The 16,347-nt window shown below is 35.9% G+C and overlaps 1 protein-coding gene across 2 annotated transcripts in view; it reads left to right on the top strand.

Annotated features, from left to right (window-relative positions):
- NFKB1 (nuclear factor kappa B subunit 1) overlaps window positions 1-16,347 on the top strand; it is a 115,096-nt gene that overhangs the window by 15,185 nt on the left and 83,564 nt on the right. Inside the window, exons 2-4 of one of the 2 annotated variants that reach the window (XM_019738929.2) lie at window positions 7,168-7,213; window positions 11,301-11,376; window positions 14,977-15,014. In XM_019738929.2, coding sequence (XP_019594488.1) covers window positions 7,175-7,213; window positions 11,301-11,376; window positions 14,977-15,014 — 153 coding nt within the window. In that variant the 5' untranslated portion in view covers window positions 7,168-7,174. Of the gene's footprint in view, window positions 1-7,167; window positions 7,214-11,300; window positions 11,377-14,973; window positions 15,015-16,347 lie in introns of both variants that reach the window. The other variant, XM_019738928.2, reaches the window with a different exon arrangement.

Raw genomic sequence — 16,347 nt, 5'->3', positions numbered from 1 at the left:
TAAATTTCCAAGATAACTAACCCCTGCTCCATCTACCCTCCATTTCCCATGACACTTACCATGTTGCATTGCTTTTGCCTTTTTGTCTTCCTGCTTACTAAACTGATACATTAGTTAGTTCTGCTGCATATCAAAATTACTATAAAGCTAATTAAAACACAAACATTTGTTATTTCTCCCCATTCAGTGGGCTGTCTAGGTCATCTGATCTTGGCTGGCTCTACTAATCTCTGAAATCTTTTGGCGACTCAGCTGGTGCTGTTTGGTCTAAGGGAGCCTCAGCTAAGACTTCCCCTCTCTGCTCCTGGTCTCTCATCCTCCAGTGGGCTACCCCAGTCTTGGTCACATGGCAGCAGTGTCCCAAGAGAACAAGAATGTTGTTTTTGCAAGGTCTCCTGAAACCTGAGTATTAAACTCACACTTCTATCTCATTCTGTTGGTCAGACAAAAGTTACAGGCCTGCCAAGAGTCATAGATTTTTCCTTTTGTTGGGTGGAGTTGCAAAGAATTTTTGCCACTGCTTTCAATCTACCACAACTGTAAGCTCTGTGAGTACCAGAACTGCATCATTCTGTGTACTTTGGTGTCTTTACTGACACGTAGTACACTTAAGTATTTGTTTAACGAATGACTAAGTTAATAAAGGGAGGAAGGTATTCAAGGAGCACTTCAATATACCTTAGTTTTAAATATATACATACTTTTATCATGCCATTAGTGAATATGGTATTATCTATGGGCATGTTTCAGATAAAATCTCTTCATTCTCCTTCTATCCTTTGAAATTGACCAAAGGAGATCTTTAAAACAAAACAAAATGCAGCTACCACCAAAATAACATTGTTTGGTATTTTTACCTTCATATTTGATTGTCTCAGGAAGAACTAAGTTGAGTTTTGTGCATTGTCACTCCCCTGTTCCACTTTTCAGGCTGTGCTATGAGTAGACTAGCTCCAGCCAGAGCGTTCAGGAGACCTGGAGCAAAGATGCTCTATTAAAATAAATAAATTTGTAAGTCAAGAAGGAAAAATCACTTCTGCCTCTTAGACAAGTGAACTAGCTGTAGTCTATAGTCAGATTAGCCAGCATTGCTCTATCAACCCAAGCAAATGACTTACGCTAAATCTCGGTTTTCTCACCTGGGACAATATTTTGGAGGATTCCTATGAGAATTAAGTGAGACATGTGAAGCACTAGCTACAGAGCTGACTCATGGAAGGTAGTCTGTCAAATTTAGTTCTTTCTCCATGTGAACCAAAGCACTGACATCAAGCGATGGCATTTATCAGCATTTCTCATGCTTGACAATATGGACATTTGGGTCGGATATTTCTTTATTGTGAGGGATTGTTCTGTGCGTTAGAGAATGTTCAACAGTGTTTCTAACATCTACACACCAGATGCCAGTAGGACCACCCACCCAGTTGTGATAGCTGAAAATGTATCAACATTACCAAATGTCCCCAGAGGCAAAATACAAACATTTTATTCAACAGTCATAAAGATAAGGAGAGAATGTAGCAGTGTACCCATCAATGTAGGATGGGAAAGAAATAAGAATACTTGATTCTTCTCACAATGCCTAAAACTTTTACTGTCTCAATTGCTCTTCCCAGTTTATCAAAAACATATTGTTTGTTATGCTAATAAAATGGCTAACATTTACTATCTGTCACTAACTGTGCTAATAAACTTTGCATAAATTAATAGTTGAATGTTCTACCATGTTTCTCTGAAAATGAGACCTAGCTGGACAATCAGCTCTATTTTACTATAAGACCCGGAATATAATATAATGTAATATAATATAATATAAATATAATATAGTATATGATATGATATATGATATGATATGATATAATATAATATAATATAATATAATATAATGTAATGTAATACCGGGTCTTATATTAATTTTTGCTCCAAAAGATGCATTAGAGCTGATTGTCCAGCTAGGTCTTATCTTTGGGGAAACACGTATATGTATCTGCCATCCCTATCCTATTGGTGTTCCATTGTGCTCTTATACCAGCCCCAAGCACAATGTGCTCGTACTTACTAGGTAGCAACTCTACCTGTCAGTTGGTCACATTGCACCCAAATAAAAGAATAAGGAGCTGAAAATGGATGGAGGAGTGGAAAAACATGGAAAATGAGTCTATACAAATCAAAATGTGGTGGAATACAAATATTGACTCTCTGAAAAATCAGCTATTCTGAGAAAAGTAGCTAAACCCATCGTTATTTTTTCTTTCATCACTAACTCAATATATCATCAGAAAGATGTAAATAAAGAGCTCCTTTAGAGTTAAATTTTTTCTACTATATATTATGAAGAGGATTTCAGTAGTGCTTAGAATTATTTAACTAATTTTATACTTCATCTTTTATTCACTATATGGCATTAATTGTTGAAGATGTCAAAGTTAAACTTTAAATTCAGGATAGGGTTTGATTTTCTCTTTTTTCCTATTAAAATGTGTATTTCCAATTACACAATTGAGTTAGAAAATTAAAACATAGAAATGTATAACTTACGGAGTAAAAGTCTTCATGTTACTATATAATAATCTGAATTCTTAAGTTTAACAGTTGCATAATATGTAACTGAATGCAGCATAATTATAAACAATCTTCTATCAAAAGAGATTTATATTGTTATCAATTTTTGCTGCAGTGAATATTCCTGTACTTATTTTTTGCACACTTGCTTGTATAATTTAGTACAAATTCTTGGAAGTAGAATTGCAGAGTCAAAAGATACTCTCATATGAGTGTTTCACTTTATATGTAGTACACATGTTGTACACCTTATAGCACGTTCCCTCAAAACAAAAATTCCTATATGGAAAGAAACTCCAGCATATCCTTTCTCTTTATCAATTCATTACTCATAGAGAAATGGTCAAAAGTCATTCTTATAATCTCATCCTCCTTGCTATCCACGATAAGGTATTAAGGTTATACCTAAGGGGTGTGTGTTGTGGCTGAATATAATCTTGAAACCAGAGACACTTTATCTCTGATTCCCAACTGTACCCTCTGGATGACATTTCCGGTTCTGTTTTAAAACTGCATATTGTGACGCATTAAGGGGTAATGAAATCATTTTCATCCATTGGAAAAATTTTGGGGTTTTTTGTATTTTTTTTTCAATGAAACTTAATAGAATAAAAATGATATGTTTTCTTATAGTGGGCCCTGGTAAAAACATTGTGAATATGTCTGATCCTACAAAATTCCCCCAGTTACAAGGAGAGGCATGCCCCCCAACTCCATCCTGAATGGTCCAACCCTGTGACCTTGGTCTTTCTGCCTTCACGAAGAACTCCTTATGCTGGCCTCTGATGTCAGTGATGGGATTGTCATGTATGTGCAGAAAATAATCCATTAGGCATGTCATATAGAACTCATCACATATTCAGAACTTAGCCAGTTATAACACTATGCCTCTCATATGAGAAATGCAGACAATTCTCTGGAGATGTTTTATTTATTGCTAGCTAGCTACATTTTCTATTTTTCTTTCCATGCTGTGATATTTTTTCTGAAAACCTCATCATTGGGGGAGAGAGATGAAGAGTTTAGGTGCATCTTCTCACCGTCAACCCAGTATCCCCCTTTCTGTTTTAAAGTCCTTCCTCAAAAGCACAGATCTGTGCAAGGGGAAAGTGAGAGGAAGGGCTGGGGTGGCAGGGGGCCAGAAGGGGTTTTCCCTGGTCTTTCCTAATCCTTCACTTCCAAAGGCTTAGTTAGTCTTTCAAAATTTTGAAATAAAACCTGATTTTAAAATTAATGCAAATGTTTCTGTGATTCATCCTTTCCAAAGAATTCTTCGTTTCTTTTGACATTTTATTTTTAAATTATGAATTAACTTTGATACCACTCTAGGGTTACTGTTACCTCAGCTCTTTACAGTGAACTTACACTGTCTGACAAAGGATGTAAAAGTTTAGATTTCACCATCACCCAAGTAGCTTTTGGACAGCTGTTGGGTGTTTAAAACTGTGATTTTGGGGTACACATTTGTGCATGGGGAGGTTGTCGGAGAGAGGACTGTGCTTAGTTGGATAGTTTGCTAATGCCTATAATTTAGGTTCATTAAGGTTTTAACCACAATAGTGATCGTGATAATTGCCCTGCATCAGTTTTAATAAAGTAGATTTAGTTGAGTTTTTTAAATTAGGGTGAGGGATGCTTCATATTAAATCCATGCATTTAAGGGTCTGGAAACCAACTGTGTGTGTGTGTGTGTGTGTGTGTGTGTGTGTGTGTGTGTGTATGTATGTATATATTGAACATGTTCTGTCAGTTTAAGAAGTCAACAGTCTCCCCTCTGCTTTTGAAAACTGTGGACTAAGATTGTTTGAGAGGATTCAGGTAATCAGCCCAGATTAATGGAAAGTCTAAAGGCAGAAAAAGAAAAGGTTTTAATATTTTTCTTGGTAGTTAGTCTCCTGTGGTATTCTAAGAATAAATACTTTTTTTGCATGGAATGTTGTAACTGGTATTAGCACTGTATTTCAGCATTACACCATTTTGCTAGTATTCTTCATATAAATGAAAATTATGCTATGATTCTTTAATATAGATATATACCTGAATATGTATAAAAATCGAAGTTTACAAAAATAGTTATAATTTAGGTAATTTGTTCTTTGAATAAGCATTTATTAGCTAACTAACATTCTGAGCTCAACAAAATTCTACTCTTTTCAAAGGTCTATCCCATCAAAATCTCTCCTTTTACAGGTGAAGAAACACACCACAGGATCCAAAGTCACCCAGCTAGCAATGGCAACACATTTAAATTTTGAATGACTTAATTCCTCTTTACTGTATGAGGTCAATTTTCCCCCTTTTAACTGCTTGTATTAATTGATTACAGCTGTTTATATATCTTCAATCAATAATTTCGTGTTTAAAATATTTCCTTGCAAATCTGCATGGACTTCTTGTTCTGTAGGACTCAGAGCTTCCCTTTGCCCTTTTGTTGAAGTTGGACACCACCTCGTATCCCACTAGGAATCTTCACGAGGCTTTCTCACTCCTCACCAGTCACACAGAACTCTAGCAGGAGAGGCTTTCATGGGAAATCAGGGCCCTCTTTGGACAATTTTGTCCTCATTGAAGTTAGGTGATGTATTCATGAGGGAGGGCTAACCTGTTTTAACAAGAGATCCAACAATACACTGTGTTAAAGAACAAGGAAGTTTCTTTCTCTCTCACATGACCACCAGTATTAGCTGCCTGCCAGTCCGCATCATCTACGTGATAGAAGCTCCATCTTCTCCATGTTTAGGTTTTATCCAGCAAGAAAGAGAAAACACAGAAACATGGAAGGATGTTAAAGGCCTTAAGCCCAGACCTGGTGGGGGCACACAGTAATTCTGATATTCCAGTGGTGAATATTTCATCAAATGACCGCCCCTAACTCCACGGAAGGGTGGGGTATACTCCAGCTGAGCAGTCAGGTTGCCAGCTACAACTCTATACTGTGGAAAAGGGAAGGACAGATTTTGATGGGCAGCTAACATTTCCAGCCCCAGTCCCAAGTGCCCTTGAATGCTTTATAGACTTCATGAAAAAATAAAAAAGGAACTTTGCCTCAGGAATCCATATTTGCTTTCAGCCTTGGTTTTTTCAATCTTCTGATATTTCATGTAATATATCTAAAATTTGATCTAAGTAAATTTAAATAAAATGAATCTATATTTAAAATGATGATAAGGGTATTTCTTAAAGTAAATAAATCCGTAATGATATGTGATATTACATACTATTTTTATCTGACAATGTGATTCTTCACTTTTCTCAGGGCCTGTGGGTAATACAAGATTGCTAGGGCATGTGATGTACTAATATCTGGCTGGGGTTGATTGAATCTGAGACTATAGCCTCGATAACAAATTCTCTTATTTTTGTGTCTTTTGATTGCACTTTTAATATTACAGTGTTTCTATGCAGTAGTCCCTCCTCATCCATGGGGAATACGTTCCAAGACCCCCAGTAAATTCCTGAAACCAAGGATAGTACCAAAACCTATATATGCACACAGACCTATGCTAAAGTTTAATTTATAAATTAGGCACAGTAAGAGATTAACAACAACAATAATATAATAGAACAGTTATAACAATATACTGTAATAAAAGTTATGTGAATGTGGGCTCTCTCTCAAAATACCTTACTGTACTGTACTCCTCTTTCACTTAAAGGAAGCATTTCATGGCTTCTCTTTGGCTTACCCAAATTGCCAGGATCACGACTCTTGCAGCTTGGGATCATTATTAAGTAAAATAAGGGTGACATGAACACAAGCACTGTGGTGCTGTGACAGGTGACTGATAACCAAAATGGCTACTAAGTGACGAACAGGCGAGTGTTGTATATAACATGGAGACATTGGATGAAGAGGTGAATCACACCCCAGGCGGGATGGTGTGCGATGGCAGGAGATTTCCTCATACTACTCAGAAAGGCACACAATTTAAAATTTATGAATTGTTTATTTCTCGCATTTTCCATTTAATATTTTCTGACTAGGTAACTGAAACGGCAGAAAATGAAACCGCGGATAAGGGGAAACTGCTGTACCATTTTAACAATGGCAGGAAATGTCCTGCTGCAGTGGAACACACTGGCGGACTGAGCACAGCACACTGTGGCCACCCTCCCCTTGTGCCATCATGCACTGACCAGGCCACTAGGACAGCAGAATGACCCCCTCGTGGCTTCTCAACTCCAGCAGCACATAGAAAGCTTGGAGACAGGTCTAGGACCATCACAGTATTCATGAAGGGTTAGAAAATAATCTACACAAAGAGCTAAGACTGTACATCTTGAAATCTCCATAGTGACAAAAAGAAATAGCCTCTAAGAATCCAAACATGCATGATTTTTATACAGAGGATAAAAATCTCCAGGACGTTGTTATGAGCTTGACAATAGAGGTTTTGGATTATACGTAAGCAGTAATTCTTTGATTATGCAATCTTTCTGCTGTTAGATTTAGATTCCAAAGAAGAACTACTGTCTTCCTCCTAAGGTCTTTAAAAAAGAGTTATATTTAGTCTTAGTGGAATAATACGGATCACTCATGCATGATGGAATTTTTAAGGTTCATGTTAGTCTTACAGTTTGCTTTTGTTTTGTTTTGATCTACAGCTCCAAAATGGCAGAAGACAATCCATATTTAGGAGGGCATGAACAAGTAAGTATTATAATATCATCTCACTGATAATTATTTTTGTAAATGTATTCATATTTTAAATATACAGAGGTAACAATAGTAATTATCAGGCAAACTCTAAAATTGGTAAAAATTTCTTTTAAATTGTTTTTGCAGTTTTCCTGTCTCTGCATATAAGGTTGGAGAGGCCATGTCTTATAAAATGAGTAACTTAACTCCGCTCTAACACACTGTTGCACAAAAACTATATATGCTACAGGTCAAATGATAACTGCTGTATTAGTGTCCTAGGGCTGTTGTAACAAATCACCACAAAAGAGGTGGCTTAAAACAACAGAAATTCTCTCACAGTTCTGCAAGCTAGAAGTCCAAAGTCAGGAGGATGACAGGGTTTGTTACTTCCAGGAATTCTGAGGAGAATCTGTTCTCTGCTTCTCCCCTGGCGTCTAGGGGTTGCCGGCAAACCTTGGCTTTCCTTGGCTAGTGGTTGCATCACTCCAGCCCATGGCCTTCTTCCCTGTGTATCTCTCCTGTTTCTCTGTATCCAAATTTCTCTCTTTTCTCTTATAAAGGCACCAGTCGTTGGATTTAGGGCCCAGCCTTCAGTATGACTTCATCTTTACTTGATCACATCTGCAGAGATCCTATTTCTAAGTAAAGTCACATGCACAGGTACTAGGGGTTAGGACTTGAACATATCTTTTTTGGGGGATACAAAATATTTAAAACACATCTAATGAGGAGGCAGATCGGTATGGTTCAAAGACTTTTGGAACTTAGAATTTGAAAAACTTTATGTAAATGCTAGCTGCTACTGATGAGCTCTTAAAACCTGAGGAATCACTTAGCTCCCCTGATCCTCACTTTTCTCCTTTGCAAAACAGGACTGCTAACCCCACATTAACAGGCTGAAAAGGCTTAACGGGCAATGAATGTGCTTTGGGAGTATAAACTGTTCATTATAATTGTATTAGCAGTTATGAAGAGATACCAATGTCCTCTTTTCCTTTTCCTCCTAGTTTTTTACTTGGAAAAATGTCAAGCCTACAGAAATGTTGAATAGTCCAACAAGTCTTTGTCCGTTATTAATATTTTGCTTTCCTCTCTATATTTTTATATTTATATAGAATATATATGTGTATGTGTGTGTGTATATATATATATATATATATATAAAGTGAACCATTTGAAAGCAATTTTTAGACACTAGGGTAATTACAATGCCAATATTAAATTTTAATATAATGATTTTTAAGAAGTATGTCAACTTCTGGGGTTTATTCATTCATCAGGTGTTTATTGAGGCATTACTCTGTAGCAGAACACTGGGTAAGGAGGGGGACAAAAATAGTTACATAGACCCTAATTTCCGACACTGCCATTCTACTAAGAGGGATAGCAACATAAATAGTTTCATATGTGGTAAGTACTATAGCAGTAGTCTGCACAGAATGTCAGAGGGATAACTACGAGCTGCCTGTGGGGAGATCAGGGTTATGGGCTTACCAGAGGAAGTCTCTGTAAACTGAGATTTGGAACATGTAGTTTGTTAGACTAGATAGACAAGAAGAGGTAACAAGAGGTACCAGGACGCCCTGGGACTTAGAGGGGGCCAAGGGTTGTAATGATGTCACACTTAATCATTAGTAGCAACCACATAAAAAATGGATTTTCCAAATTTACACACGGAAAAAATCAGTCAGAAAAATAAAACCAAAAGTGAAATAGTTTCTAAGGGGTCTAGTATTGCTTCTTTAAATAAAAGAGACTTCTGTAAGCAGTCATTACTCTTGATAATGTTCTGATTGATTTAGAAAGAATGCGGATGTATAGCCTTTCACATTCAGGGACTCGTTTTTGAACTTGACTGTAAAAATGGTGATACAGGATAAATCTAGGAACATTTTCTTTAATTAGAGCATGAAAGACATTTGGCTACTCATAGCATCAAAAACCTGTGTTTTACCTTTCGCTTTTAATAGGCTATCTGTAACAAAGGCAAAGTCTAACCAGCCTTAGAGTTGTTTCTTCTGGGTTTTTGACGATGCTTTCCTGTTTATAGGCAGGAAATCTTATCAACAAGAGATAGTCCTTTATGCCACACAAGAGTAAAATCTGCTGAAAACATTCATTTCGAAAGTTTTTCTTACGTGGGCATTTTTGGTGATCGGTAGCAACAAACAGGTGGGGCCATGTTCTGATATTTCCACTTTTGAGGGGAAAGGTCCTCGAAGTTTGTTTGTTTGTTTGTTTGTTTGTTTTCCTTGTCTGAAGCTTAATAGTATATATTTCCTGAAGTTCACATGTCCTCAGTGTTGTAGTGTATTCTGGAATTTGCTCTCCACCCTTGACGTAATACACAGTGCAAGTTGCAGCACAACACAGCTTCTGTCTTCTTTGTCTGAAGTGGAGTGTGTGTCTCTGTCCTCAGATCAGTGCTCTTGCCCTCTAACCTCATTGTTCTTGCCCCCGGCAGGACCCTAGGAAAGAGGGTTTTTTCCTGCTAGGTCATCTTTTCTGCTCTGCGACTTTCTGGTCTGTGAATACTCTGTAAGGTGGGGCCCATTTTTACAATAACATGTTTTTTCATTCCAATATTTCCTTTTCAGCAAACAATGAAAAGTGTAGATGAACTTGACTCTTAAGCAGTAAAGTGAAGCACATTTATTATTCCTCAGTTGAAAATTTGCGTACCTCACTACTGGAGGTGAAGTTTTCTTTATTTAAACACTGTGTTTGTTATTCTTGACTTAACGAGGCATCTAGGGTCTTAGTTACCCAAGAGTTTCCAGTAATATACTAATAAAGAAAAGGAGTAAATTGTAATTCAGGTGTTGTTGTTGTTGTTTTAAATACCAGCTCCAGCACACTTCCCAACTAGCATATCATAAAAAGTGAAATATGGTTGGTTTCTATGCTATCCACAGACATTTCGAACAGATGACTTACTTAGGTTGAAACAATTACCAAGCTAAGACATATGAATTTAAAGTCCTGAATGAACTACGTGGAAAGAAAAATTTTTTCTTGGGATCAGTAATTATTAGTAACTTATCAAGATAGAATATATAATTCCATCAGAATACATTGTATTGGTTTTCTATTGGTGCTATAACAAATTACCTCAAATTTAGTATCTTAAAACAACGCAAATTTATTCTCTTATAATCTGAAGGTCAGAAGTCTAAAGTCAGGGTGTTCGCAGGGCTGCTCTCCTGGAAGCTTTCGTTTCCTTGCCTTTTGGGCTTCCATAGAAAGCCAATGTTCCTTGGCTCATATCCCCTTTAATCACTCCAACCTCTTGCTTCCATTGTCAGATTTCTTATTATTCACTTTGATATCCTGTATCCCTCTTATCAGGCCCATCTGGATAATCCATGATAATCTCCCCATCTCTGTATTATTACGTTAATAACATCTTTAAATCCTTTTTGCTCTATGAGATAGTATTCATAGGTTCTGGGGATTAGGATGTGGTTGTCTTTGTGGGAACTTTTATTCAGCCTCCCACATCCACTACACTCCAGGTATTTCTGCATTGTGCCAGGTACATAAAGGTTAAAAAAAAAGTGACGGAGCTCAGTGTTTAGTTATCTGCTCCTTAGACTATAAGTCATATTTTCAGTTTTTCTGTAAATTGTTCCAGGGCTGGTGTCGAATTCTTTCAGGACTTGAAGTTAGATGGCTAGAGTAGGGGTCTATTTACCATCATAAAAGAAATACAGATTTCTAGGATTATATTCTTGTGCTTATATTTCTAAGGGAGTTTATTCAACAAATATTTATTAAGTATCCACTATATGATAAACATATACTGGGCCCTGATACACTAGTTAAGCTGCCTCTGTGGATTTTATAACTAGGTCATTCTTCTCGAATCCCTTTGTCACATAAACACTGCCAAAGTTATGGAAAGTTCCATACAGATGAGGATTTAGCGAGGTCTCATGAAGGCATTTTTAAAATCCTGATTTGAAATATTTTCGGATTTTTTTGTTTTTGGCTTTAGGTTTTGGTCCTGTAATTATGTTTTATGCATAGCAATTTCAAATGTTTAATGCAACGTTGGAGACATAATGATTGACAATTTACATTTTCTTTGTTACAGATGTTTCATTTGGATCCTTTAAATCATACAATATTTAACCCAGAATTATTTCAACCAGAGATGTCACTGACGACAGGTAAGAAAACCCCTCACTCCTACTGCCCTATTGTTTTGCTTTCACTTTTACTTAAATTCAGGATTTGCTAAGTCTCTTTTAGAAAGTCAATGATGTACCTAGGAAGGAAATGGTGATTTATGTTCTAAACACCAATCTTTTAATATACTTTCTTGAAATATATTTGCACAAAAAATGTTTCACCTCAATTATGTATTGTAAGACTCAGAATGTCTGTCACTGATATCTGCTAGGACAGCTCAGAAGTAATGTCTTCACTCAGTCTGAGGATTTTCCTTCTCACCCAATCTTATCATCTCTGGATTCTTTTTAAATCCCCCGTGCTTTGTTCCAGATGTAGGCCATCTCGACTCTTCAGATCTACTCCAAAAACACTTATTTGAGTGCCTACTGTGTATGTCAGGCACTGGGGAAAGAAAGTGGACAAAAGTCACAAAAATCATCTCAGTAAAAAATTCATCTTTTTAAAAAGCTCTTAGCTTTACATTCTGACCAGTTGGATAAAACTCATGATAATTATCCTTCCTTCTAACGTGACTGTATTAATTATTGCCATCCATAAAGTGTTTAATCTCATATGAGTGATTTTAAAAATGAACACATTTAGTCTCTTTTTTATTTATTGATTTGTATACAAGCTCGGTGTGATGGCTCTCTTTATGTGCTCCTCACATCACCAGCGGGGGCACTTAAGAGATGTTCAAAAGCAGTGTGAGTACATGATGGAAGTTGTATATAAAACATGAAGTTTTGTAATCACTGAAGTGGACATCCGCTCTTCGATTCACCATGGACTTACTTGTCCTCATTGGAGGCCTTTATCTAATTTGTATCATTCTCATTTAAAACTATTAATGTTACTCTGGTACTTACTTTTCATTTTTTAGACCAGAATGTTTTTCTGCATTTTTATCTTTATTATTTCTGGAAGTTCATGGGAGGGAAAAAATAAATCTGCTATGCTTTCACCTTCACTAGCAAAAGTTGTACTGCTGAGGCTGTTTTCTCTTTACCCCACAAAACATATTTTGTACGCCACCCTATCTGAGATCTCGTGAACTGCTGTCCAATTTGAGCTCTAGGTCAGCTTCCTGTGAAGAACAAGTAAATGCCTTGGTAGCTTCTGTGTTTCCTGTGAACTTTTAATTCTGGGGATCAAAGTATTTTTCTTAGTATTAATGCTTTAGTGAAAACATAAGAACTTGGTTCTGCCCTCAAGAAACATATACATTTCCATTTAAGACCTTGCAAATACCAAACAGTATCCTGAGGCAGACACTTTCAGAAATAATGTCGTTATTTCATCAACTTTATGAAGATAGAAATAAGATTATCAAAAGAACCATCTCATAAATATTCTGGGGTCAGAGCTTCACATTGTAGAAATTATTTTGCCATAATATTAGAAAGACTTTTAAACTTATACCTCAAAAGTTTATCTTCCAGTTATTACCTCATCATTTTTATTGTTTTTCCCCCTCTCTGTTGTAGTGGCATAGTGCAGTTTTTATAATCCAAGTTGTATGCTGTTTTATGCACATTTTGAAGGGATAGGATGATTATGTAAGCCAATATTAACTTGTAATTTTCACATGGATCATTTTATCTTATATGTTTCTTGAAATCTAAAACCATTAGTAGTTTCCTTACTTATTGAAAATTCTATGGGCTATAGTACAACTGTTAAGTCTATAACATTATGTTGTAATTTAAATTTCTCTATATAGTGGGATGTTACTTCATGGAGTAGAAATGTGACCAAAAGACAATTGTCATTAAAACAAATATATACATATCACATCTAATTTTCTAGTTGATTGAATTTTTTAGTGTGTTCCCTGAAAGAGAAAAATGGCCCCATTTCACTGATAAAATTTTCAAACCTGGAATTTCACATATTAATCATACAGCAAAAATAATAGCAAAACTTCAAGTACTTTTAGAAGTCAATAACAAGTGAGAGACTTGAAGTTTAATGTAACCATTCTTCATCTCCCCTATATTTTCCATGACATCCAAATGTTGCTTTCTTAGAGGCCTCTCTTCTTGATATGTTCATTTAGAATTCTGGAGGGAATGTTTTTTTATGACTATATTTGTTACATTGTCATACAAGCTACATGTTAGTAGTGTGAAAATATTTCTATTTCTAATTGGTTTTATTTCCTTATCAAAAATTAAATTCTAGCCACATTTTAGAATTTTTAAATTACAATTTCTTTTCTAAAAGTTTAAAATTTCCAGGGATAAATTTCATACAAACAAGAGAGCTCATTTACCTAAATTATACTACAATGGCCAGTCACTCTCCATATTTCCTTTCTTGTGTATGTTTCACTTCAAATTCAGTCAGTTTTCAACTGACTTTCCTGTAAATTTCTTGACTAATAACAGGAAATAATTATACTTTTGTTTCCAACAGTTCTCTAGCTTTATGCTGATTCAGTATAATGCTTAAAAGATAAAAATAATTTATCTCTTAAGTTAGTAGTTTATTTATAATTTCAACCTGAAGGTGTGTAGTTCCTCATAAATTTATTTATCTGAAATAATAGGTCTTCAACTTCTGGCTAAAAGACCGTGAAGATTGAAATGCACACAGAAGCATTCTCCTAGAATTTTTTTAGTGCCAAACTTTTTAATTTACATTCAAACAAGTGAGAAATACCATATATCTTTATTTATTGTAGAGCTATGGGTTATTATACTGTTGACATAAAACCAGCTGGGGAGCTTAAGGACTATCTCATATTGAATAAATTTGTATTTATACTGTCAGAGGCTCTGATTTCCCTTTGAACTTCCGAAGTCAGATATAATCATGGTATGGATTAAGCTTCTAGTTTTCATTATGTTTTTATAGTAATTAATTGACATTCACCTATCTTCAATTAAATTATTTTCAGGATTTTATAAAATGCTTATGCTTTTTTAAAACAGAGTTTATATCAGAGCACAGTATTCAAAAATTGTATACAAACATCAAAAGCTATGGATTAATAAGAAAAGTCTACCATGTCATTTAGACCAAATTAAATTTGAGAGAGAGGGAGAACAAGCTAGCCAATTGGTGAATGAAGGCAGTACTTATGGAATCAAGGAAGGGAAAGGAACCAAAAACTTAGTGTAAGGGCAAGTAGACAGCCTGAGACCATTATCTATGTATTTCACACATGTAAGTGCCAGCTCAGTCTTTGTAATTTCACATTAAGGACATTCTCTCTGAGGAATGGAAGTCAGGATCTAATGATGTGAAAGCAAAAGATAATTCTTTGTTAAGTACACAAGACTGTGAAGGCTATTAACATCTTAATCTTTGCCAACATCAGGCCTTTTGTTGGGTTACACAATGTACCATCACCATTCAAGAAGTGTTTATTTATTGTGGTTCTCTAAAGGTGTAAAACTGTTAAAATAAGGACCAATTTAATATTCAAATAAGGAAGATAAATTATATCCTTGTGGAATTTTAGCTAAAAATTTAATAGAAACCTCTTTTTAAAAACATAATATCAGTTTTTTACTTGCTTTATGTTTTATACCAAGTTTGAGAAGCCTCACATTCTTTTGGTTTTTGTTTGTTGTTTTTGTTTTTAGCAGATGGTCCATACCTTCAAATATTAGAGCAACCTAAACAGGTAAGAAGATTAAAGGGATGGGGCTTTGTCTTTACATGTTAGATCCATAAGTCTAATAATATTAATATCTCAAGCACCGAGTAATAGTAAATGAATTTTGTGAAGGAAGTAGCTTATCTAGAAGGTCAACAACCTGCCAAATTATGTAACCACTTCATTCGTCTATTTTACATTTCTATTAGTCATTCTTCACATTGCCTTGAACCTCAGTATGTAGTCTGTAAAACTCCATTAATTATAGATCCTTGGTATCTTACTATGTCTACTAACTTTGCTGACCAGCCACTCCTACAAAAGGCATAGGTTCTCTCCATTCATCGTCATTCCTCCAGAAATACGCACACATGCAGCTCACATGCAGTTACATCCGCCAGTCGTGTCCATGCACACACAGTACATCTTAGCCTTCCTCCTACGGTTGGTAGGTCCAGCCTTTTCTGTTCTGTCTGTGGAATATGCACCCTAAGATACTAAGTGGGAGGTAATAGTATTAGAACGGACAGTTGAGTTCTCTTCCTTCTGGTGTTAGCTTTAGAAACTCAGCCTCTTTGGAGTCAAGAGAAGAGGCTTTTATTTTCTCAGGCTCTTCCTCGATTCTGTAGAGGATCCCTGGGAATTGAAGTGGCCTCTTCATCATGCCCCAACTCTGTGGATCATATTCATCGGAAATTGGATAGGACCAGTGATGAAAGAGGAGGAAAGAGAATCTTTAATATCTGCCTATAGATTTCAATTATTAGGGTGCAGAAAATGGTATGCTTACTCCTCCACAGAATGAGGACAAGTCAGTAAATCTCTGAATGGATGTGCTTACTAAATTTGTGTGACACTGAAGGTGTATATACCTGTTCTCTTGGAGTTATATTACCCAGGACCTTTCCTAAATGTTCTGAGTAGCTCAGGCTAGTGAGCGTAGCACTTTTACATTGTGTAACATTTAACAAATGCTAACTAGGTCTATATCTTAAAACATGTATTGTGGTTACTGTATTTGTGGCATTATCTGTGTATTTGGATTTGGTCAACATTTAAAGGATATAAATATTTTAACTATGACCAAATAGACAATCCTTATAAAGTTGAACTTAGGTAAAAGTTTTTAGTGTGGGGACTGAAAAGCCACATGAGACTTCGGGGCATTGTTCTAGTTGCATGTTGGTGGCACACCCTGACTCCACAGGCTGCCAACAAGACTTTCCTTTGCTTATGTCCAATTCCATAGTAGCTGCCAACAAGACTTTCCTTTGCTTATGTCCAATTCCATAGTAGTGACTTCTCACAGAAGGTCACCAATTATCTCAAAGATCCTTCCAGTGGACCTTTATCCCTAAGA

This window comes from Rhinolophus sinicus, linkage group LG02, assembly GCF_036562045.2.
Source record: "Rhinolophus sinicus isolate RSC01 linkage group LG02, ASM3656204v1, whole genome shotgun sequence".
NCBI lineage: Eukaryota > Metazoa > Chordata > Mammalia > Chiroptera > Rhinolophidae > Rhinolophus > Rhinolophus sinicus.
Note: the sequence above shows the minus strand (reverse complement) of the source record. Positions and strands in the feature narration are given on the sequence as shown.